Source organism: Nerophis ophidion, linkage group LG20, assembly GCF_033978795.1.
Source record: "Nerophis ophidion isolate RoL-2023_Sa linkage group LG20, RoL_Noph_v1.0, whole genome shotgun sequence".
NCBI lineage: Eukaryota > Metazoa > Chordata > Actinopteri > Syngnathiformes > Syngnathidae > Nerophis > Nerophis ophidion.
This window is the reverse complement of record NC_084630.1, coordinates 33,222,280-33,248,881: the sequence shown is the minus strand read 5'-3', so window position 1 is coordinate 33,248,881 and position 26,602 is coordinate 33,222,280. Positions and strand designations below refer to the sequence as shown.

At 39.6% G+C, this 26,602-nt stretch overlaps 1 protein-coding gene across 1 annotated transcript in view; it reads left to right on the top strand.

The window, feature by feature from the left end:
- Positions 1–26,602, top strand: part of spag5 (sperm associated antigen 5) — a 58,494-nt gene that overhangs the window by 5,398 nt on the left and 26,494 nt on the right. Inside the window, exons 4-11 of the mRNA XM_061881023.1 lie at positions 937–2,918; positions 6,118–6,307; positions 6,398–6,514; positions 12,516–12,608; positions 12,690–12,824; positions 16,596–16,715; positions 16,802–16,894; positions 21,567–21,701. Coding sequence (XP_061737007.1) covers positions 937–2,918; positions 6,118–6,307; positions 6,398–6,514; positions 12,516–12,608; positions 12,690–12,824; positions 16,596–16,715; positions 16,802–16,894; positions 21,567–21,701 — 2,865 coding nt within the window. The remainder of the gene's footprint in view (positions 1–936; positions 2,919–6,117; positions 6,308–6,397; positions 6,515–12,515; positions 12,609–12,689; positions 12,825–16,595; positions 16,716–16,801; positions 16,895–21,566; positions 21,702–26,602) is intronic.

The window sequence follows — 26,602 nt, the reverse complement described above, 5'->3', positions numbered from 1 at the left end:
ATCTAAGTTACATTCAAACCATTGTGGGTAGCACTGGAAGCAGGTGGGTAAAGTGTCTTGCCCAAGGACACAACGGCAGTGACTAGGTTGGCAGATGCGGGAATCGAACTTGCAACCCTCAAGTTGCTGGCACGGCCACTCTACCAACCGAGCTAAACCGCCCCCATATTTAATGTATATAGTGAAAGTTTTTGATCTTTGAGTTCAACTCCTGTTAAATTGGAACGAAAACAAGTGTGATTATTTTTTTGTTCAGTGTATTAAGAAATGAATACAATTTTATAATTTTAACCATACATACAGTAGTAAGCCAATGTGTTTAATTTAAGGAAATAAAACTGGTAAAAAAAAAAATTGTAATGCTGTTTTTATGTCTAATTCCTTATCCAAAATAAATAGTATATTTTTTTATATTATACAAATATTGAAAATCGGCATTGTTGCATTTAAGTACAATTTTTATTGTTTGATAGTACTAGAGCATTTTAGAATTAGGCGAATAAGTGTAGTTTTGAAGTGATTTTTGTTCGCGTTGAAAAAAGAAAAACCTTAGATATAACAGCTATAGATATATTGAAAGGTTAAATAAAAATGTTAAAATATCACATTCATGTATGTGTATTTTAGGAGAATAACGTTGTTTTTTGGTGCATTTCCTACTCTGAAAAAGAAAACAACATAATGAAGTTTTAAGTTACAGTTTTAAATACATGATGGTACTTATGGTAATTATTACTAAGATTAAGTGAAAATTATGTAAATACAAAATTTGATAATTGGCTGAATAAAGTAGCTTTTTTTTTGGTATTATTTTTTACACTGAAAAGAGAAAAATACTGTAGATTTCATAGAAATAAAAAAATACCATTTAAAAAAATTCAGTGAAAATGAATAATGAAGCAAAAATAATATTTATTTATTTTCGCTTGTCCTCAGGGGGCTGCTAATTCTCGTATCCTGCGCTCTCCGCCATCCGCCAATTTTACACAACCCATTGGTTCCACTACTGAACTGACGTCCTACTTGCTGGGAGATGTCACTTTTAAATCCTTCATCTGCTCCGGCGGTGAAGTCGAACTTGGCCAATCCTCATTGTGTGTGGCAGACGACGATGGCGACCATGTTGTGTTGCGTGAGGACCACCAATCTGTGTCTTCTAATTGCGAAAAAGATGACTCCGTTGCCAGTGAGCTTGTGTCATCATGCGACAACCACGCGGAACATCCCTACTGCCACCCAGCTGATGCTAATGTCTATGAAGCTGCTGTGGATCTGACTTGGAAGTCTTTTGCCTGTGATGGCGGCGAGGTGGAAGTTTTGGACGCCACCAATAGACCGCTGGATGCAACTTTTCTTCTTCCTGCTGGAGATCTTGTACAGGACAAAAGCATCAACTCCAGCAACCTCTTTGAGGCCAGCCATTTGGGTCCAGCAGAGGAACACGTGGATCATCCGTATTGTAATTATGAATGTGGTGAGAAGTCTTCTGGTGCGGTCTGCGACGTGACCGTCGGGACTTTTATCTCCTCTGGGGGTGGAGTAGAAATCCCAGACAGCGCTCCGACAACAGAGGAGATTCTTCCTTTGCCAGCTGACGACGTTCCAATCATTCCTCCAGATCTGAGCGTTTTACCTGCGGGCGAAAAGCTCTGCAGTGAACATTTGGAGCTTGATGGCCCCTCAGCATGCGTTGCGGAACCTTGCGGCCAGGATCCTCTCAACGTGGACCCTTTCGGACAAGGGACGATAGGTATTCCAGGTGAGGAACAAGCTGTGTCCTCCCAGCTCCTGCAGGCTAATGAGGAACGTCTCGTTATTCAAAAGAGCTCCAGCCCAGACTTTGAGGTCTCCTGTTCAACACAAGCGTCCAACGAGGCTTTGTCGAATGATCCGTTTTGTTTTGAGACACCGGAGATTCTTCTTTTGCCAGCTGACGTTGTTCCAATCCTTCCTCAAGATCTGAGCGTTTTACCTGCGGATGGAAAGCTCTGCAGTGAACATTTGGAGCTTGATGCCCCCTCAGCATGCGTTGCGGAACCTCGCGTCCAGGATCCTCTCAACGTGGACCCTTTCGGACAAGGGACGATAGGTATTCCAGGTGAGGAACAAGCTGTGTCCTCCCAGCTCCTGCAGGCTAATGAAGAACGTCTCGTTATTCAAAAGAGCTCCAGCCCAGACTTTGAGGTCTCCTGTTCAACACAAGCGTCCAACCAGGCTTTGTCGAATGATCCGTTTTGTTTTGAGACACCAGACCTCTCACATCATGATGGCAGCTCACCCTCTCATCTCGGCACTGCCACTCCCACCGAAGACAGCGAAGTACAGGACAGTGCACTCGGTTCATCTGAGGATAGACCACCCTATCCAAACTCCGCAGACAAACCTTCGGCCGACAATCTCCCCGATGTCCTTAAAGTCCTCTCGGGGTGTGTCTCGGTGGCCCTGCAGCTCGGAGAGGATTCTGCCCATGAAAAGAGCCTGGTGGCTCCAGGTGGTCCCGTTTTGGGTCGTTTGTGGGCGGACATCTTGGAGAGCCCTATGCCCCGCCCCCTTTTTAACTCCACCACCCTGTGCAACAAACTCCAGCAGAGTCCAGTCCTGCAAGCAGATGAAGATTTCAGCAAGGCGCCTGCCGTTGTCCCCCAATCAGGTCTTGCCCGTGGGCGGCTCATCACCGAGGGTCCGCTCCAGCAGCAACTACAGCAGATGGGCGAGTTCCTCATCCTTGCGTCGGGGAAAGTGGGCCTTAATGTATCTCCTCCTGCTGCTGCTCCTCCTGTGAAATCCCACAACGCCTGTGTGGGCAGCACCCCCGTTAAAATGTGGGATCAGGGCTTAAACACATCAGGACAGTTTGAGAGGAAGAGGAAGTTCTCCACAGCGGACGCAAGCAGTCTCACCGATCCTCTCCTGTGGAAGTAAGTATTAATTACTACTATAAATTGATCATGGTAATAATCATTGATAAAGATCTTAAAACTTTACTCTCTCTATCACAAGGAATACATATCTGTCTAAATCAAGGGTCACCAACGCGGTGCCCGCGGGCACCAGGTAGCCCGTAAGGACCAGATGAGTCGCCCGCTGGCCTGTTCTAAAAATAGCTCAAATAGCAGCACTTACCAGTGAGCTGCCTTTATTTTTAAAATTGTATTTATTTACTAGCAAGCTGGTCTCGCTTTGCTCAACATTTTTAATTCTAAGAGAGACAAAACTCATAGAATTTGAAAATCCAAGAAAATATTTTAAAGACTTGGTCTCCACTTGTTTAAATAAATTCATTTATTTTTTTACTTTGCTTTTTATAACTTTCAGAAAGACAATTTTAGAGAAAAAAATACAACCTTAAAAATGATTTTAGGATTTTTAAACACATACACCTTTTTACCTTTTAAATTCCTTCCTCTTCTTTCCTGACAATTTAAATCAATGTTCAAGTATTATTTTTTTTATATTAAGGAATAATAAATACATTTTAATTTAATTCTTCATTTTAGCTACTGTTTTTTTGATGAAAAATATTTGTGAAATATTTCTTCAAACTTATTAAAATTAAAAAAAATTATTCTGGTAAATCTAAAAAATCTGTAGAATCAAATTTAAATCTTATTTAAAAGTCTTTCAACATTTTTTTCTGGAAAATATAGAAGAAATAATGATTTGTCCTTGTTAGAAATATAGCTTGGTCCAATTTGTTATATATTCTAACAAAGTTCAGATTGGATTTTAACCTATTTAAAACTTGTCATCAAAATTGTAAAATTAATCTTAATCAGGAAAAATTACTAATGTTTGATAAATTATTTTTTTAATTTTTTCAGAAAGATTCGAATGAGCTAGTTTTTCTCCATTTTTTTCGGTTGAATTTTTAATTTTAAAGAGTCGAAATTGAAGATAAACTATTTTTCAAAATTCAATTTGTATTTTTTTTCGCGTTTTTTCCTCTTTTAAACCGTTAAATTAGGTGTTTTATTCATAATTTGTTCTTTACATAAAAATGTACGACGGAATGACAGACAAAAATACCCATTTTTTATATATATATTTATGTATATATGTATATAACATATATATATATTTTTTTTTTTTATTGATTTATTAAAGGTAAATTTCTGGCAATTTATTAAAGTGTGTATCAAACTGGTAGCCCTTTGCATTAATCAGTACCCAAGAAGTAGCTTTTGGTTTCAAAAAGGTTGGTGACCCCTGCTCTAAATGCATTCTTTATTTCTTTAAATGAATCAACATGAAATTTAACCGTGGTTTGTGCATTATGTAAAAATGAGTTTGGTTTATTTATTTTTTATTTGTATAATTTAATTCCATTGCAATAAAATAAGTAAAAAATGTTTTGAAAATAATTAAGATTTTTTTTTATATTTTAAAAGAAAAAAAATGTTTGCTTACTTACTTTGCTTATTTTATTAATCTAAATCCCAGGGGTTAATAATAAAAAAAAAAAATCACATTATAAAAGAGTGAGCTTGAAGTCAATTATAGTACGATGCAATCCATAGAGTATTATATAGGAAGCAGTATGTATTATAATATGTACGTATTTTATCTTTTTAGAAATATAACACAAAACATTACCAATTAGGTTCTATACATACACAAATACCAGGCAATACAATAATTAATTACCGGACCAAAGTTATAGTTAGTATGTAATATAATAGATTCATATTTTATTTTGAGTAAAATAAGAAAGTATTAGATGTGGACATTAAGTGGTAAAATTATATATCCTGTATGTACTAAACATTAAGAACAGATTATTATTTTACACGTGTTTTTTTAAAAACATTGATTTGCACTTTTATTCTTTTACAACACAATAAAAAAAATAGTCACAAGTTGACACTGTGCAAATGGCAAAAAAAACCTGACTAATGGATGCAACCATAAGAAACCCAGAAGAATGCCTGTTTTTAATATTTTAAACCCTGAGCTTTAATATTTCTAACACTTATTAAACACATTTTAAATCCAGTTTTACTCAAGTCTTGTTAAAGCATCTTCCTGCTACAACATTTTGAGGCTTCCGCCCAAATGCAGCTGAGATATGCTCCAGCACCCCCGCGACCCCAAAAGAGACAATCGGTAGAAAATGGATGGATAAATGCTTGTTAGGGATGTGGGAAAAAATCAATTTGAATACGAATCGAATACTTGGTGCGATTCAGAATCGATTCTCATTTTAAAAAAAATCGATTTTTATTTATTTATCTTTTATTTATTTATTTATTTATTTTTTTAATCAATCCAACAAACCACTACACAGCAATACCATAACAATGCAATCCAATTCCAAAAGCAAACCTGAGCCAGCAACACTCAGAACTGCAATAAACAGAGCAATTGAGAGGAGACACAAACACCACACAGAACAACCCGAAAGTAGTGAAACAAAAATGATATTATCAACAACAGTATCAGTATTAGTTATAATTTCAACATAACAGTGATTAAAAATCCCTCGTTGACATTACCATTACAAATGTATAAAAATTTAAAAAAACAATAGTGTCACAGTGGCTTACACTTGCATGGCATCTCATAAGCTTGACAACACACTGTGTCCAATGTTTTCACAAAGATAAAATAAGTCATAATTTTGGTTCGTTTAATAGTTAAAACAAATTTACATTATTGCAATCAGTTGATAAAACATTGTCCTTTACAATTATAAAAGCTTTAAAAAAAAAAAAATCTACTACTTTGCTTGCATGTCAGCAGACTGGGGTAGATCCTGCTGAAATCTATGTATTGAATGAATACAGAATCCTTTTGAATCGGGAAAATATCATTTTTCAATCGAGAATCGAATCGAATGGAAAAAAATCGATATATTATCGAATCGTGACCCCAAGAATCGATATTGAATCGAATCGTGGGACACCCAAAGATTCGCAGCCCTACTTGTTAGGTAACGCCCCTTAGATGAATTTATAGCTACAGCACTCTTATTTCCCTGCAGGTAGCGCCATCAAACCACTTTCTGTTCAAGTTACCATAAAAAAACAAGTCCTTTACCAAAATCTGCAAATTCCCTGAAATGTACTGTAGTGTATATACCAAAATATCTCCACTCACTCTCTGTGTGTGCGTTGCCAGCGTTGCCCCGGGCAGCCTGGAATGTCTCCCAAAAAAGGAGCTGGAGCAGAGGCTGAGGTCCAGCATGATCATGGTGGAGGCCTTAGTGCAGCAGCAGGCAATGGCCAGAGTCCACAGTCACCTTGCTGGCCCAATGCTGTCGGAAATGCGTGACAAGCTGGTGCAGACGGACCACACTGAACTCAGCCAGGTGAATGACGACGACTTAGATGACAGCTTTTTTTTATTTTTTGAACAAATATTTATTGTTTCAAATGACTTTTGTGTGTGCCTCACCCAGACCACCATGTACAGAGATCTGTACACGGAAGCGTTGAACAGGATTGGCGACTTAGAGCAGGATGCAACTTCTCTCCAGGAACTTGTCCAGTGCATGCAGGGCATGCGGGTTACCATGGTGAGAAGATTCATGATGTTTGTTTCTCTTTTATGTTGTGTGCGTGGGGAAAATGAAACAGATAATCATCTTTTAGTAATCATACTTGTGCATCTTTTTGTCTTGATGAAAACAAGGTTCACAAAAGCCGCCTTGTAATAAACCGGGCGATTGACAATACTTGAATTTCAAGGTTTTCAAGCTTTGGATGGTACGTGAATATTTATTTTGCGTCACGTGCTGTAGCAAGGGTCTGAATATTTCTATCCTTAGTTGAAAAAAAATGCATACATGTGAACATAAAACTTTTTTCTTTTTGCGTATTCTTTCTGCAGCCTCAAAATAAGTGTTAAGTTCTTAACATAATTAATACAGTGGAATTTGAGTTACTTACCACTAGGACTTTTATTAATATCTCGATATTTTCAGGCCACGTCACGATGCACGATATATATCTCCATATTTTGCCTTAGCCTTGAATGAACACTTGATGCATATAATGACAGCAGTATGATGATTCTATGTGTCTACATTCAAACATTCTTCTTCATACTGCAGTCATATATGCTCATTTTAAACTTTCATGCAGAGAGGGAAAGTCAATTTAGCAAAACTGTATTTATTAAACAGTTATTAAGCAATGGCACAAACATTCATGTCATTTCTAAACAGAAAGTGCAAGATTGTCAGAGACATTTTAAAACAAGCTAATAGTGCACTTTTGTGCATGATGTCACTAAGCTGACATATCAAAACAACACCAAATTAAATAAAAGTGCACTTTTTATACAGAACCCCACTACAATAATTTAAAACGAATAAAGTGCACTTTAGTGCATGATGTCACACAAGATATTTCAAAAACTGTCAAATAAAAATGAGCTGCATAATAGGAAATCAAAAAGTGTATGTCCTTCGCTATGTGGTAGGTTCTCGCGGACGTTATATCCTTTTGTTGTTGCCTATTTGTTTCATACGGTGTTGATCTGGAGATGGTTGCTTAGGCATTTTGTGGGTGGCACTGTCACGCCAAACTTCTCCCTACAAAAACCTTCCCCCCCCATTTACTTCCGGGGTCATGATTAATACAGACGTTTTGTTAACAATATATTATAAAAATATAACTCTATATAATAAAAATACAGACGTTTTGTTAACGCTATATTATAAAAAAAAATTAAAAAACAATTTTACAAACACAAGCTATGGGATGACATAAGAGGAAACGTGACCCCGGAAGTAAATGCGTCATTTCATTGCGTTAATTCTTGGGGTAGGTTTTTGTAGGAGGGGAAGAAATTTGGCGTGACAGCACCGGCCAGAGATGTTGACATGCGGAGTTTCAAGCACTTTTCATTCTCTAGAACAGGGGTGTCAAACTCAAATACAGAGTGGGCCAAAATTTTAAACTGAACAAAGCCATGGGCCAAGGTTGAACAAATTAACCTTTTAATAGGGACCTGCGGGGTTTGGTGGTGGGAGGGGGGGGGTGTATATTGTAGCGTCCCGGAAGAGTTAGTGCTGCAAGGGGCTCTGGGTATTTCTTCTGTTGCGTTACGGTGCGGGTGTTCTCCCAAAATGTGTTTGTCATTATTATTTGGTGTGGGTTCGCAGTGTGGCGCTTATTTGTAACAGTGTTGGCATTAATAATTCGGCCACCCTCAGTGTGCCCTGTATGGCTGTTGATCAAGTATGCCTTGCATTCACTTGTGTGTGTGCTAAAGCCGCATATATTATGTGACTGGGCCGGCACGCTGTTTGAATGGAGGAAAAGCAGACGTGACCACAGGTTGCAGAGAACGCTAAAGGCAGTGCCTTTAAGGCACGCCCCCAATATTGTTGTCCGGGTGGAAATTGGGAGAAATTCAGGAGAATGGTTGCCCGGGAGATTTTCGGGAGGGGCACTAAACTTCGGGAGTCTCCTGGGAAAATTGGGAGGTTTGACAAGTATGAGTATTAGCGGTGAATGAGGTGTTACAGCGAAACTGCCGCTGTATAACACCGGCGGGCCAGCTCTAATGTTAATTTGATATTGCCTCAAGGGCCAAATGAAATTACAAGGAGGGCCAGAGTTTGACATCCATGCTCTAGCGGGTGACTTTTCAAATGATGCTACAAATTAGCAGTAATGCTACTTTTTTGTCACAACGCTTTTGCCGCATACTTGACATATTACTGTTGTTTCTTCAACATCTTCCCGCGGGAAGCCGAACCACCGCCAGACGATGGACCCTGTGCATTTTTTCTTGGGAATTAATTCTTCCTTCATTTGTTACCAGATTCTCACCTTCTTTCTCTCGTATTACCACTCGCACGGATTCGCTAGCATCACAGCTAATTTTACCATGCCGTTACCTGTAGGCTGGGCGAGGGCGTATGACGTTGCATGCACGGCAGACATATGTAAGAAGGTGCGCTTGTTTTATCTCTCTGTAAGTAGGAGAGACAAGAAAGAGTGAGGAACGCCTGTAGTGTAAGGCCCGCAGCTAAAAGCAACTGTGTGAGAACGTATACTCGAATATCACGATATGGTCATTTTCTACATCGCACAGAGACAAACCCGCAATATATCGAATATATTCAATATAATGCCCAGCCCTACTTACCATTATCAGTGTGCCCCAAAATTTGTGAGAAAATATTGTTTCAATTAATTTGAATGCTAAATAATTGTTTTAATAGGTATTTGATAATGAATATTCAGTTAAAAAATCTATTTATCTCCATAGTAAAAAATAACAACATTTAACACACTGTAATCAAAACATAAAATCGAACAGTTTCCTAACACAATCAGGGATGTAAAAAAAAAAAAAAAGATTTTTTAAATTAATCGCGATTTTTATTTGTCACGTTTTTCCAATCAATTCAAAGAAATCAAAAATGGATTTTTCTTTTTTTTTTTAATCTGTCCTATCCAGCCACTCGGGCAAATCACACTGTTGTTGTAGTTGCCCATATCTGCTGGACAGATTCACTGTAGAAAAATGTTGGATACTTTTCTTGTTGCCGTATTTGTATTTGAGTTTATTAAATGTTTGGGTGGAATTGTTTTATAAAATAAAAAAAAAAGAAGCAAAAAAAATTACAATTCTATTTTCATTTATATAGAAATTTATCAGAGCAGTTCATCTATTTTATGGTGGAATGTAGGTAATCAAAGAAATGGCATGTAATGTTATTAAAAAAAAGTATTGATTTTGAATCGAGAATCTTTTCAATCGAATCGTTACAGGATTCGAATCGAATCGGTGCCCAAAGATTCACGTAGATCATGGGTGTCAAACTCTGGCCCGCGGGCCAAACTTGGCCCGCCGTTTAATTTCATTTGGCCCTTGAGGCAATATCAAGTTAACATTAGAGCTGGCCCGCCGGTAACACCACATTCTCCGCTAATAGTCATACTTGCCAACCCTCCCGATTTTCCCAGGAGACTCCCGAAGTTTAGTGCTCTTCCTGAAAATCTCCCTGGGCAACCTTTCTCCCAATTTCCACCCGGACAACAATATTGGGAGCATGCCTTAAAAGCACTGCCTTTAGCGTCCTCTACAACATGTCGTCACGTCCTCTTTTCCTCCATATAAACAGCGTGCTGGCCAAGGCACATAATATATGCGGCTTTCACAAACACATATTTGGTCAACAGCCATACAGGTCACACTGAGGGTGGCCGTGTAAACAACTTTAACATTGTTACAAATATGCGTCACACTGTGAACCCACACCAAACAAGAATGACAAAACACATTTCGGTAGAACACCTGCATTGTAACACAACATAAACACAAGACAACAAATACCCAGAACCCCTTGCAGCACTCACTCTTCTGGAACGCTACAATAATCACCCCCTGCTACTACCAAACCCTGCTCACCTCATTTTTATTTTATTTTTGAATTTATTAGCCTGTGGAAAAAGTTAATGTTGATATTTACCTCAGAAGGCTGCAAATAGGAAAGAGGCATTCATTTGTTTAATTAAATTTTATTTAATATACCACTGATGTTTTTTGAAAGTTGATTTTGCACTATTACGTTATATAAGCTCTGCCTGTTCCATGGGAGGAACCCCAAATACCCAGAGGGAACCCACGCAGTCACGGGGAGAACATGCAAACTCCACACAGAAAGATCCCGAGCCCGGGATTGAACCCAGGATTACTCAGGACCTTCGTATTGTGAGGCAGATGCACTAACCCCTGTTCCACCTTGCTGCCCTATTTAAGCCTTGCTTGTTAAATATTCATTGCAAAACTTGTTTGGGTCCCTATTAAAAGGTTCATTTGTTCAACCTTGGCCCGCGGCTTTGTTCAGTTTTAAATTTTGGCCCACTCTGTATTTGAGTTTGACACCCCTGACGTAGATATATTTTTATATTAGGAATTTATTACTTATAATAATACTGTTTTAACACATAATGTTATTTACGTTAGTGTTTATACTTAAAAGTATTATATAGTTGTTGTTTTTTCAATTATTAAACGAATTAATAATAGCTGTAAAATAATATTGAAAATTAATGCTGAAATACTCCTGGAAGTTCAAAAGCACAATTTATAATGTTTACAATTACCTTATGTGTAGGCCTGCAATGATTAATCAATCAATTTGATTAGAAAAAAGCTTTGATTTGTATTCTGTTTCTTCCATTCATCATTTAATGAATGTCATTAAAGCACAGTAATAACGGCTCAAAATTGCCTTGATCTGTGAGTTTTTTAAAACATTTTATTGAAAGTATAATTTTAATGTTAATAACGTGTATTTAAAAAATCGTTTAGACGATTTCCCCTAAAATACGCACCAATGCTATGAAGTGTGTTTCATCCAATTTATCCAATCGAACAAACTAATCGGTAGATCAGTGTTTTTCACCCACTGTGCCGCGCGTGAGATACAGTCTGGTGTGCCGTGGGAGATGATCTAATTTCACCTATTTCAGTTAAAAATATTTTTTGCAAACCAGTAATTATAGTCTGCAAATGATGTGTTGTTGTTGAGTGTCGGTGCTGTCTAGAGCTCGGCAGAGTAACCGTGTAATACTCTTCCATATTGGGAGGTGGCCGCCGGTACCTAATTGCTTTGTAGATGTCGTTAACAGTGGGAGGCAGCGTGCAGGTAAAAAGGTGTCCAATGCTTAAACCAAAAGGTGAGTGCCCCTAAGAAAAGGCATTGCAACTTATGGAAGGCTAGGCAGAATTAAGCTAAAACCAAACTGGCTACATAGTAAATAAAAACAAAATGCTGGACGACAGCAAAGACTTACTGTGGAGCAAAGATGGCATCCACGATGTACATCCGAACATGACATGACAATCAACAATGTCCCCACAAAGCAAAACTGAAATATCCCTGATCCTGGGAAATATTGCTCAAAGGAAGACATGAAACTGCTACAGGAAAATACCCCAAAAAAAGAGAAAACACAAAATAGGAGCGCAAGACAAGAACTAAATGACTACACACAGGAAAACGGCAAAACACTCCAAAAAAGTAACGGCGTGATGTGACAGGACGTGACAGTACACCTACTTTGAGACAAGAGCTGTAGTGATGCATGCTTGGCTATGGTTTAAAGTCATATCCAACAATTGTGACAACAACTTTTTACTGTCGACTGAGTTTCGCTTTTTTAAATGATTTCTGCTGGTGGTGTGCCTCTGGATTTTTTTCAAGGCAAAAAATGTGCCTTTGCTCAAAAAAGGTTAGAAAACACTCCGGTAAATTACTCGATTACTAAAATAGTTGATAGCTATAGCCCTATTTATGTGCTGGTATCACTGTAAAGCACAATGGATATTGTTTAAAAAAAAAAAAACATGGTACCATGGGGTAATTTTGCATCAATAATGTCTGCAGACTTTGTGTTGTAAAAATAAAATGTATCATAATAAACATCCTTTTTACCATTTAAAAATGTGCAAAAAAATGTACTTTACCACAGCTGTAAGGTGTTAAAATGGATCCAAACGCCAAGTTAATGAATGCAGCAAAAGTAAAATGTGCAAATTTTCCCCAACAGACGTCTCTTGCCAGTGACACTGATGCAGCTCTCTCTAACATGAAGCACACGGAGGAGCTCGTCCGAGAGGATCATAGCAACCTCGTTTCACATGTATGTAAACTGAACACATCCCAGTATAATATTTACATGTAGAACAAAGTACATATTGATGTATGTATTCTTAACACTTAGTATAAGGAGATGAAGTCCTTGTTCACAAAATCGAAGGAGATGCAGACGCGACTAATGCAAAAGGTAAAAGACGCCCTTCAACAAAGAGACCACATGAGGACGCAGATGGACGGGGCCTTGACAGTCAAGGAGGCCGTAAGTACAACTTATGCTTGTGTTGTTTTCGGCTGTATGAACCATTCAAATTGCGAAAAGGTTTATTCAGAGTTCCTTTAAAGGGGAACATTATCACAATTTCAAAAGGGTTAAAAACAATAAAAATCAGTTCCCAGTGTCTCGTTGTATTTTTTGAAGTTTTTTTTCAAAATTTTACCAGTCCTGGAATATCCCTAAATAAAGCTTTAAAGTGCCTTATTTTCGCTATCTTCGAAACCACTATCCATTTCCCTGTGACGTCATACAGGGCTGCCAATACAAACAACATGGCGGTTACCACAGCAAGATATAGCGACATTAGCTTGAATTCAGACTCGGATTTCAGCGGCTTAAGCGATTCAACAGATTACGCATGTATTGAAACAGATGGTCGGAGTATGGAGGCAGATAGCAAAAACGAAATTGAAGAAGAAATTTAAGCTATTGACGCAATTCGGCCATAGCTTGGGTGTACCTAATGAAGTGGCCCATAGCATGGCTGCCTTATTAGCATCGCCGGTAAAATGTGCGGACCAAACGATCAGGACTTTCGCATCTTGTGACACTGGAGCAACTTAAATCCGTTGATTGTTAAGTTTTTGTTTCGCATTAAATGTGGCTATCTAGTTTCAAATGTACATACAGCCAGCGTAAATAGCATGTTAGCATCGATTAGCGTAGCATGTTAGCATCGATTAGCTGGCAGTCATGCCGTGACCAATATGTCTGATTAGCATATAAGTCGACAACATCAACCAAAATCACCTTTGTGATTTCGTTGACTTAATCGTTGCAAATGCATCTGCAGGTTATCCATTCATCTCTGTGCCATGTCTGCCTTAGCATCGCTGGTCAAATGTGCAGACACTTTGGTACATTCAATGGGGGTCTGGCGGCAGATTTCTTGCCAGTGGTGCAACTTGAGTCCCTCCCTGTTAGTGTTGTTACACCCTCCGACAACACACCGACGAGGCATGATGTCTCCAAGGTTCCAAGAAATAGTCGAAAAAACGGAAAATAACAGAGCTGAGACCCGGTGTTAGTAATGTGAAAATGAATATGGCGGGTGTGTTACCTCGGTGACGTCACGTTCTGACGTCATCGCTAAAAGACAGATAAACAGAAAGGCGTTTAATTTGCCAAATTTCACCCATTTCGAGTTCGGAAATCAGTTAAAAAAATACATGGTCTTTTTTCTGCAACATCAAGGTATATATTGATGCTTGCATAGGATTTGGTGATAATGTTCCCCTTTAAGAAATAATCAAGAAGGGCGGAAGAGTGCAATATTTTACAAAAGAGGATGTCAAAAGTGGCATGCACTCCAGAACAAGGGTCAAAGAACGCTCAAGTTTGCAGTACCGTATTTTTCGGACTATAAGTCGCAGTTTTTTTCATAGTTTGGCCAGGAGTGCGACTTATCCTCAGGAGCGACTTATGTGTGAAATTATTAACACATTACCATAAAATATCAAATAATAATATTTAGCCCATTCACGTAAGAGACTAGACGTATAAGATTTCCTGGGATTTAGCAATAAGGAGTGACAGATAGTTTGGTAAAGGTATAGCATGTTCTATATGTTATAGTTATTTGAATGACTCTTACCATAATATGTTAGGTTAACATAGCAGTTGCCTATTTATGCATCATATAACCTACCCTTATTCAGCCTGTTGCTCACTATTCTTTATTTATTTGAAATTGCCTTTCAAATGTCTATTCTTGGTGTTGGGTTTTATCAAATAAATTTCCCCCAAAAATGCGACTTATACTCCAGTGCGGCTTATATATGTTTTTTCTCTTCTTTATTATGCATTTTCGGCAGGTGCGACTTATACTCCGGACCGACTTATACTCCGAAAAATACGGTAATCACTTAGTTAAAGGTTTGTTTAATATACTTTACTCAATTAGTATTTCCGATTGAAGTATTTTCTTTTTTATTACTTGTGTTTACATTTTTAACCGATACTTCCGGTTCTGCATCTCCCTTTGTGGTTTTTTTGTACACAAATGTGTCAGAGTTCATATGACAACAGGACAAAAAACAAATATGATTTAGTAATTGTTTGTTAAATGGATATGCAGTCACGGGTGTCAGCTGTCTTTTGTTCACGTGGATGCGTTCTCGCAAGACGCAAAGTTAAATCGTGAGCTAAATGATGTACGATTTATCCGGGAGAGTCTTGATAGCAATTTCCTTGACTCAGCCACACACAAAGAAGTTGTAGACCTTTGTTCTTTTCCAAGATGTCTAGAAACTCCACCGATGGATAATCCTTGATATCATTGGACAAATCTGTTTTTGATAAAGTATAGGGATCAATTTAAATTTTTTTGCTCGTATTTGCTTTTTGCGACCTGTCCAGGCCACTGTGTACCCTGCCACAATGCACAGGAAACCAATGCAGGTGAGCCAGTATAGGTATATATGTACAGGTATATAAAGGTATATACAGTATAGGTATATATGTACAGGTATATAAAGGTATATACAGTATAGGTATATATGTACAGGTATATAAAGGTATATATGTACAGGTATATAAAGGTGTATACCGTATAGGCGTAATATGATCAAACTTTCTTGTTCTTGTCAAAAGTCTAGCAGACGCATTTTGTACCAACTGTAATCTTTTAATGCTAGACATAGGGAGACCCCAAAATAATACGTTACAATAGGGGTGTAACAGGATGTGTATTTGTATTGAACCGTTTCGGAACGTATTGAACCGTTTCGGTTCGGGGGTTTCGGTTCGGTACAGGGGTGTACCGAACGAGTTTTTAAGCTAAAGTCTTAACAAGCTGCTTTGCTTCTCCTGTCTCTGTCTCAGCACCCAGCACTGTCCCACCCACACAACCATCTGATTGGTTACAGATATAGCGGTAACAGCAAATCAGCAGTGCATATTCAGAGCGCATGTAGTAAATGCTTCAGCGTCGAACAGATAGGTGTTTAGCGTACTCTCCCCAAATGGTAATAAACACTTCCTAATCAACTACTACAAACATCACTCACGTTGACCTTCTAGAAACTTAAACTGCAGCTCAGCTCGCTCGCAGTTATGGCTTGAGGTGAAGGCTAATTAGCTTTTAGCGTAATGTTAGCTCATTTTGCTGTGTGTGTGTGTGTGTGTTTTACGGACAGAAAAGCTTTGAGGGGCAGGTTCCCTGCTATCACATGTTGATAAAAAATATAACATTTACATAATAAAAATCAAATAAAGGCTTCCAAAATGCTGTAATAAATTAAGTATGATGAGTTGACTTGAAACTGTTTAATGTTGCACTTTTTATATGTAGAAGAAAAGTTTTGAAGCAGTTTAATGTTTATTAACGTGGGCAGAATTATTAGTGTTCCCAATGTTAAAAAGATAAAGCCATCGTTTACAAATTTGGTAAATAAATAACCAAAACATTTTATATTTTGTTGTTTTCTTACTGTACCGAAAATGAACCCACACGTGACCTCTAAACCGTGGTATGTGCTGAATCGAAATTTTTGTGTACCGTTACAGTAATCGAGACCAGACGTAACAAACGCATGAATAATGATCGCAGTGTCGCTAGTAGACAAAATGGAACAAATTTTAGCGATATTACAGAGATGAAAGAAGGCCGTTTTAGTAACACTCTTGATGTGTGACTCAAACGAGAGAGTTGGGTCTTAGATAATATCCAGATTCTTTACCGAGTCGCCTTGTGTAATTGTTATGTTATCAGATGGTGTTATTAAACAGGTGTCGGTTTTGTTTGTGTGTGTCCAGGCTCTCAGTACAGTGGAACAGCTGAGGAGTCACTGTGCTGACGAAATAGCGGCATTGCAGAGGAGCGTCGGCTCTCAGCAAGAACTACTTCTCGTCCTTAACAACACCTTCCCTGAGCAGGTAAGAAAAAAAACAGGACTCACACAAATTAAACACAGTTTTTTCTGAACACGTCCACTTAATTCCTGTGTGCTTAAATTTTGCAGGTTGCATTAAATACGTGCAACATCGAAACGCTAAACTCTGCTTCAGATCTTCTACGCCAAACCATGCAGGAACAGTCCAGCTTGATGAAAGAAGTAAGTTGAAAAGTTGGTTTGGTACTCTGGTCTGGCCAACAATTTAAAAAAACAAACAAACCCTGGTGTAGTTCACTTAACATTCGCACTGTTATTGTTGTCATGGGACCAAAGGTCGTGCAGTAAATATGCACTTAAAGGCCTACTGAAATGAGATTTTCTTATTCAAACGGGGATGGCAGGTCCATTCTATGTGTCATACTTGATCATTTCGCGATATTGCCATATTTTTGCTGAAAGGATTTAGTAGAGAACATCCACAATAAAGTTGGCAACTTTTGGTGCTAACAGAAAAGCCTTGCCTCTACCGGAAGTCGCAGATGATGACGTCGCATGTTGATGGCTCCTCACATATTCACATTGTTTCTAATGGGAGCCTCCAACAAAAACAGCTATTCGCACCGAGAAACCGACAATTTCCCCCATTTATTTGAGTAAGGATGAAAGATTCGTGTCTGAGGATATTGATAGCGACGGACTAGGGAAAAAAAAAAAAAAGTAAAAAAAAACCGCGATTGCATTGGCACAGATTCAGATGTTTTTAGACACATTTACTAGGACAATTCTGGGAAATCCCTTATCTTTCTATTGTGTTGCTAGTGTTTTAGTGAGTTTAACAGTACCTGATAGTCGGAGGGGTTTGTCCACGGTTGTCTTGACGCCAATGTCTCAGCGAAGTCGACGGCAGCTTTATGGACGGGGCAAGCTCAGCTGATCTCCGGTAAGAAGCGACTTTTTACCACAATTTTCTCACCGAAACCTGCTGGTTGACATTCGGTAGGGATCCATGTTCGCTTGACTGCACTCTGATACAAAGTAAAGTTTCACCTATAGGAATTTTAAACAAGGAATCACCGTGTGTTTGTGTGGCTAAAGGCCAAAGTTTCCCAACTCCATCTTTCTACTTTGACTTCTCCTATATTAATTGAACAAATTGCAAAAGATTCAGCAACACAAATCTCCAAAATACTGTGTAATTATGCCGTTAAAGCAGACGACTTTTAGCTGTGTGTGTGTGTGCAGCGCTCATATTTCCTACCAGCCCGTGCAGTCACGCGTACACGTCATCATTACGCAACGTTTTCAAGAAAAAACTCCTGGGAAATTTAAAATTGCAATTTAGTAAACTAAAAAGGCCGTATTGGCATGTGTTGCAATGTTAATATTTCATCATTGATATATAAACTATCAGACTGCATGTTGGCTAGTAGTGGCTTTCAGTAGGCCTTTAAGGCCCAATTTTCCCGTGTGCATAAGTGAAAAAAGGTGCACAACTGCGCTGATTCTGGCTGCGTGTCATTCTCTGCGCACTTTAATCCAGGATACACACTTTGTGTTGCACAACACTTAAATGTTGGCATTTCCTGTCAAATCTGGCTTTCTGCATATTTTCCCTTCAACTTAGAGTAAGTACTTTAGTTCTTAATTGCCTATGAGTCTGAAATAAGTTCAGCGCCCCAAGAAGGTAAAATATTATATTGCACTAGACTTTTGGATGCAGTGTATACCACACTGCATCCTCCTTGGGGCGGTTTAGCTCGGTTGGTAGAGTGGCCGTGCCAGCAACTTGAGGGTTGCAGGTTCGATTCCCGCTTCTGCCATCCTAGTCACTGCCGTTGTGTCCTTGGGCAAGACACTTTACCCACCTGCTCCCAGTGCCACCCACACTGGTTTGAATGTAACTTAGGTATTGGGTTTCACTATGTAAAGCGCTTTGAGTCACTAGAGAAAAAGCGCTATATAAATATAATTCACTTCACTTCACCTAACAAAAGGCTAAAACTTCTAGAAATCTATCATATCTATTCTGATCGCTTCAATTGAGACACCAGGAAACATAATGTTAGATGAGTATAAAAGGGCTGTAATGCTACTCAGAATCAATCACCAAAAATCAAAATGCACATTGTTTTCTCGTGAGTGTGACCACCTCAGAAGAGGACCACGCTTTAACATCTTGGTACTAATTTGTTCAATCATTTGAATTGGACAGTGATCATTGGACTATGTGACTTTTAATAGAAAATATATACATAATATAGCAACTATCAATGGGTTCGATTGATAAATTTTTCTTTGTGTGACAGTTAGTGACGAACTGTCAGCTAGCTGTCACTCTCTGACTTGCTGCAAAAACACACATGCAAGTCACACACTAGGGCTGGACAATTAAAGACCTACTGAAAGCCACTACTAGCGACCACGCAGTCTGATAGTTTATATATCAATGATGAAATATTAACATTGCAACACATGTCAATACGGCCGGTTTTGTTTACTTGATTACTATTTTAAACTTCCCGCGGAGTTTCTTGTTGAAAATGTCGCGGAATGATGACGCGTGCGCGTGACGTCTCGGGTTGTAGCGGACATATTAGCCCAGCACCACACCCGGCTAAAAGTCGTCTCTTTTCATCACATAATTATACAGTATTTTGGACATCTGTGTTGCTGAATCTTTTGCAATTTGTTCAATTAATAATGGAGACTATAAAGAAGAATGCTGTTGGTGGAAAGCGGTGGATTGCAGCTGCCTTTAGCACCAAGACACAACCGGTGTTTCTTTTATGTGAAGCTTTAACACAGAGCGGTCAAGCGAACATGTTTCTCTACGTCAACCAGCAAGTTTATGGATGGGAAAATTGTGATATTAAGTCAGCTCTTACCAGAGACTTCAGTGGATTATGGGACCTCCTCCTGTAGCTGTCAAAAAGGCATCTGTGATCTTGGCTCCTCCATTGGCTTCTCTCTGAAACACTGGCGTTCACCGCAGCCGTCTGACTTTCAGGTATGACTTTAGAATCTCAGTAAAACAATAAGCAGATAAGGGATTTTCCAGAATTATCCTAGTAAATGTGTCTAATTACATCTGAAACGCTACCACTGCCGCCGCCTGGAGCTGTCGCTTTTTCTTTCTTCTAGTGCCTCACTCTAACTTTCCTCATCCACGAGTCTTTCATCCTCGCACAACTTAAAGGGGAAATTGTCACTTTCTCGGTCCGAATAGCTCTTGCTGCTGGAGGCTATGATTATAAACAATGTTCAGATGTGAGGAGCTCTACAACCCATGACGTCACGCGCACATCGTCTGCTACTTCCGGTAAAGGCAAGGCTTTTTTATTAGTGACCAAAAGTTGCAAACTTTATCGTGGCTATTCTCTACTAAATCCTTTCAGCAAAAATATGGCAATATAGCGAAATGATCAAGTATGACACATAGAATGGACCTGCTATCCACGTTTAAATAAGAAAATCTAATTTCAGTAGGCCGTTAATTAAGTTTTTATTTCAATGTTTGCTTTTCACGGCCATAAAAATAATTAAACCGGGCAAAAAGGATTAATGGGCTACGCAACGTGCAGGCAAATTCCTGAGCTTTTAAAGGTGTAACGGATGAGTGAGCGTTTGAGTGCAACAAAAACCACGTCTACTTGAAGTTTGAGATCTTACAATGGTTGGTGCTTTTCATTTGACACAGTGCTAGTATGGCTTATCCGTAATCACTAAACTCATCAAAAAGCAAGACAATATGATTTCTGCAGTGGACGGAATCACAGAATTTACCAATAAAACAAAATGAGCGGGTAAACGCGGAATATCATGGAAATTGAGATAAATGTGAGTGAATTGCTGCCATTCTGAGGAGAAGGAAAATTTATTAGGTTAAATAAAGATGACCTCAACCTGAACTAAACAATGTCGAGACAGCCACTTGACAAGACCGACTTGACTACGAAGCTGAAGCTAGCAAGAACAATCCATACAGTCACAACACATCTCATCTGCTAACCTGCTCAGTGGCCTCGTGGTTAGTGTTTCCGCCCTGAGATCGGTAGGTCGTGAGTTCAAACCCCGGCCAAGTCATACCAAAGACTATAAAAATGGGACCCATTACCTCCCTGCTTGGCACTCAGCATCAAGAGTTGGAATTTGGGTTTATATAGCCAAAAATGATTCCCGGACGCGGCCAACGCTGCTGCTCACTGTTCCCCTCACTTCCCAGGGGGTGAACAAGAGGATGGGTCGAATGCTGAGGACAAATTTCACCACATCTAGTGTGTGTGTGACAATCCTTGGTACTTTAACTTTAATCTGCTTGTGATGTGTGGATATTTTTGTATTTTACTTTCTAAGATAAAGATTATTTACGTATTTAATATTTGTTTAATATTTATTCACTGTTCTATTACAGAGAATTAGGGAAGTAGATAAAATTGCTATGGTATGAAAAGGGGTAGGATTAAATTAGCCTTGCTTCTTCCTACTCCTTTCCAGTTGTAATGAAACAACTGGAAACGTGATGCATTACATTGTATCGTATGCATGTTCGAAATGAACTGAAACTGAACTAAACTGAAATTCTGATGTATTTATTAGGTTAGATTTCAAGAAACGTTCTGAAAGTAATATAGAGCACACAGAAAGGCAAAGGAAGAGATCTGAGCAGAGAGACAACACATTTCCTCTTACACATTTGTCATATCTGCCTGCTTGTGTCTTTGATTTGTGAAGCATTCATATTTGAACTCAAGTCAACCAAACCCCACCGAGGTTCTCCTGCAAATGGGCTGACACCCATCTTTCAGAGAGCACCCTGGGCCTTTTCTGCAAATGCAGCACTGCTGGCGTCTCATGGTTTCTCCTGCAATCATGTTGTTGTTGTTGTTGACAGCTGCACGACGTCAGGAACCTCGTGCACAGGACAGCACCCGTCTTGATGAAGCTCAACCAGAAGGCGGCGGATGCTTTGCGAGAGAGAGACGATTACATGTTGGCACGAGACCGAGCTCTGGAGGACAAAGAACAGGTCAGCCATTCACTCAACATTTAACAGTCACAGTACAGGTGGTCGCTCACAGTTTGGCTCCTGTTAGTGCGCTTATCCTTTGGCATTATTGGAAGAGGTAGGCCAGAGCACGACACGATTGCACTCCAGTAGTCATTAAAGGGGAACATTGTCACCAGACCTATGTAAGCGTCAATATATACCTTGATGGTGCAGAAAAAAGACCATATATTTTTTTAACCGATTTCCGAACTCTAAATGGGTGAATTTTGGCGAATTAAACGCCTTTCTGTTAATCGCGCTGGAAGCGATGACGTCAGAATGTGACGTCACCGAGGTAACACACCCGCCCTTTTCATTTTCAACACATTACAAACACCGGATCTCAGCTCTGTTATATTCCGTTTTTTGGACTATTTTTTGGAACCTTGGAGACATCATGCCTCGTCGGTGTGTTGTCGGAGGGTGTAACAACACTAACAGGGAGGGATTCAAGTTGCACCACTGGCAAGAAATCTGCCGCCAGACCCCCATTGAATGTACCAAAGTGTTTGCACATTTGACATGCGATGCTAAGACAGACATGGCACAGAGATGTATGGATAACCTGCAGATGCATTTGCAACGATAGTCAACGAAATCACAAAGGTGAGTTTTGTTGATGTTGACTGCCAGCTAATCGATGCTAACATGCTATGCTAACATGCTATTTACCGGCGGTGCTAAAGCAGACATGGCACAGAGATGTATGGATAACCTGCAGATGCATTTGCAACTATATCACGTTTCCTCCCACCCACATTTAATGCGAAAAAAACACTTACCAATCGACGGATTTAAGTTGCTCCAGTGTCAAAAGATGCGGAAGTCCTGATCGTTTGGTCCGCACATTTTACCGGCGATGCTAACGCAGCTATTCGGCCATGCTATGGCTATGAATAGCGTCAATAGCTATTCGCTCAATAGCTTCAGTTTCTTCTTCAATATTTTCATACTCCAACCATCTGTTTAAATACATGCTTAATCTGTTGAATCGCTTAAGTCGCTCAAATCCAAGTTTGAATCCGAGCTAATGTCACTATATCTTGCTGTGGTATTCCCATTGTTTGTTTACATTGGCAGCACTGTGTGACGTCACAGGGAAATGGCCAGTGTCTTCGCAGAGAGCGAAAATAAGGCACTTTAAAGCTTTATTTAGGGATATTCCGAGACCGGTAAAATCTTGAAAAAAACTTCAAAAAATACAACAAGCCCCTGGGAACTGATTTTTATTGTTTTTAACCCTTTTGAAATTGTGATAATGTTCCCCTTTAATGTTGCGCAATCGCTCCTCTTAGTTCTTTACAAAATCTGACATGTTTCATGATACTCATAAAGTAGAAACATTCAAAATAACAAATGCACAATAATTATTTTTTCATATAACCCAGGACCTATTTTGTATGTAGTTTTTCAAATGTAGATTTTACCTGTTTGTGCGCTTCTGGAGTTAAGAGACTCAAACAAAGGTAGATATGATAAACTATACCTGTAGAGTTGCCCTATCTACTAGAGATGTCCGATAAGGGCTTTTTTGCCGATATCCCATATTGTCCAACTCTTAATTACCGATTCCGATATCTACCAATACATACAGTCGTGGAATTAACACATTATTATGCCTCATTTTGTTGTGATGCCCCGCTGGATGCATTAAACAATGTAACAAGGTTTTTCCAAAATAAATCAACTCAAGTTATGGAAAAAAATGCCAACATGGCACTGCCATATTTATTATCGAAGTCACAAAGTGGAATTTTTTTTCTTCTAACATGCCTCAAAACAGCAGCTTGGAATTTGGGACATGCTCTCCCTGAGAGAATGAGGAGGTTGAGGTGGGCGGGGTTGGGAGGCGGGGGTGTATATTGTAGCTTTCCGGAAGTGTTAGTGCTGCAAGGGGTTCTGGGTATTTGTTCTGTTGTGTTTATGTTGTGTTACGGTGCGGATGTTCTCCCGAAATGTGTTTGTCATTCATGTTTGGTGTGGGGCCTTGCGATGAGGTGGCGACTTGTCCAGAGTGTACTCCGCATTCCGCCCGATTGTAGCTGAGATAGGCACCAGTGGCCCAGAAAGGGAATAAGAGGTAGAAAATGGATGGATAGATGGATGGGGTTTGGTGTGGGTTCAAAGTGTGGCGCATATTTCTAACAGTGTTAAAGTTGTTTATAGGGCCACCCTCAATGTGACCTGTATGGCTGTTGACCAAGTATGCATTGCATTCACGTGAGTGTGTGAAATGTCGTAGATATTATGTGATTGGGCCGGCACGCAAAGGCAGTGCCTTTTAGGGTTTATTGGCGCTCTGTACTTCTCCCTTCGTCCGTGTACCACTCTGTATAGCTTTTAATAATTTCCGATATTACATTTAAAAGCATTTTTCGGTCGATAGTATCGGCAGCCTGATATTATCGGACATCTCTACTATCTACCAAATATGACCTCTCTGCTGAGGTAGGGTTAACATCACATACATTAAAATCCAGTGGCGGGCCGTGCGTTTCTCACCTAGGCCTTTAGTGATGTCCTGCTTAGTCCGACTTAAAGGCCTACAGAAAGCCACTACTACCGACCACGCAGTCTGATAGTTTATATATCAATAATGAAATATTAACATTGCAACACATGCCAATACGGCCGGGGTAGTTTACTAAATTGCAATTTTAAATTTCACGCGAAGTATCCCGTTGAAAACGTCGGTATGATGATGTGTACGATGACGCGTGCGCGTGACATCTTGGATTGTAGCGGACATTTTTTTCCAGCCTGATCCCAGCTATAAGGAGTCTGCTTTAATCGCATAATTACACAGTATTCTGGAAATCTGTGTTGGTGAATCTTTTGCAATTTGTTCAATTAATAATGGAGACGTCAAAGAAGAACAATGTAGGTGGGAAGCGGTGTATTGCAGCTGCCTTTAGCAACACAAACACAGCCGGTGTTTCCTTGTTAACATTCCCGAAGGTGAAGCTTTACTATGGAACAGAGCGGTCAAGCGAACATGGTTCCCGACCACATGTCAACCGGCAGGTTTCAGTGAGAAAATTGTGGTAATAAGTCAGCTCTTACCGTAGACATGAGTGGAGCTTGCGTCGTTCTTCCTGCAGCTGTCAAAGAGGCAGCTGCGTGGCTTACCTCTGAGACACTGGCGGTCACCACACCCGTGGCCACACCCCTCCGACTTTCAGGTACGACAGTCTAATCTCACTACAACAGTAGTAACACAAAAAGCAGATAAGGGATTTTCCAGAATTATCCTAGTAAACATCTGAATCGCTCCCACTGCCCTGTCTTTTTATTTATTTATTTTTCTACTCCTTCACTCCAACATTCCTCATCCACGAATCTTTCATCATCGCTCAAATTAATGGGGAAATCTTCGCTTTCTTGGTCTGAATCGCTCTCACTGCTGGTGGCCATGATTGTAAACAATGTGAGGATGTGGCCTACCGATGATGTCGTAGTGGTTTGTGTTGTGGTTTGTGCAGCCCTTTGAGACACTAGTGATTTAGGGCTATATAAATGAACATTGATTGATTGATTGATGTGAGGAGCTCCACAACCCGTGACGTCACGCGCACATCGTCTGCTACTTCCGGTACAGGCAAGGCTTTTTTATTAGCGACCAAAAGTTGCGAACTTTATCGTCAATGTTCTCTACTAAATCCTTTCAGCAAAAATATGGCAATATCGCGAAGTGATCAAGTATGACACATAGAATGGACCTGCTATCCCCGTTTAAATAAGAACATCTCATTTCAGTAGGCCTTTAACCTCTCAAAATACCGTAATTTATGTCACCGCATGGACACAACTGGAAATACTTCTACAAAAACACACTTGCACAGTACTGTGGATTGAAATCCCTCAACAGTGTACAAAACGGCACATTTAACATTCAATAAACCCGCTTCAGCAATTCAAACATATCTCATGTGGTATTTTCAAAATTAAGATAATTGTATAAAACAAATGAAACCTGAAAAAATTAAGAAATAAAATATTTGAACCCACAATTTGTAGCACCCGTTCAACGCCGTATAAGCCAGTGGTACCGTTGTAGTCGGTTGATTCGTGTGAAAGTGGCGGGCAAACTGTTTCACCGCCAGGATAGTTTCCGTTGTCTGCTGACCTCGTCTCACAAGATCTAGTTCCTCTTAAGTACTCGTTTTGAAAATGGCCTTGCAAATATATATCTGCCACCTAATCAACATTTTCCACTCCTCCTTTGTGGGAAAAGTGAGTACCGTTGAGTTTTCTGTGTTTTCACAACTTGTGGTTGGATACTCGCTTGAGACTCCCAAGTGAGTATCCAACCACAGGATGCGTAAATGTCACGTTCAACGTTAGTCTAGCTCAGGCCTGGCCAACCCGCGGCTCGCGAGCCTCATGCGGCTCTTTAACTAGTTTCATGCGGCTCTTCATGAGCTGTCACATGACATGCGTCAAAAATGCTTGGCTGGTGCTGTTATTAACTCCTCCTACAGCTAGATGGCACACTGACCATGTAAGCCTGTTTGGGTGACGTCAAACGAGCGCCGAGAGAATCTTTGGTGTGACATCATTTGTGTTGTAAACAATTTCCGTCAAGTTACCCCTTGAAATGGTAGGGAAAAAAGCACAGTCAAACGAAAATATGAAGAAGAACACAGGACGTTTTTGCCATAGTGGGAGAGTTTATAGTTTTTTGTTAAACGTAATGGCAAGCCGATATGCCTTATGTGTCAAGGAGCATTAGCGCATTTCAAAGCTTCAAATATTCAGCGTCACTTCAGCTCACTCCACCCTAACATCGAACAGGAATTTCCAAAAGGGACTGAACTTCGCAGGAACAAGTTGGTCGCTTTGAAAAGCCAGGCAGAAAAGCAGGTGCAGTTTTTCCAAAA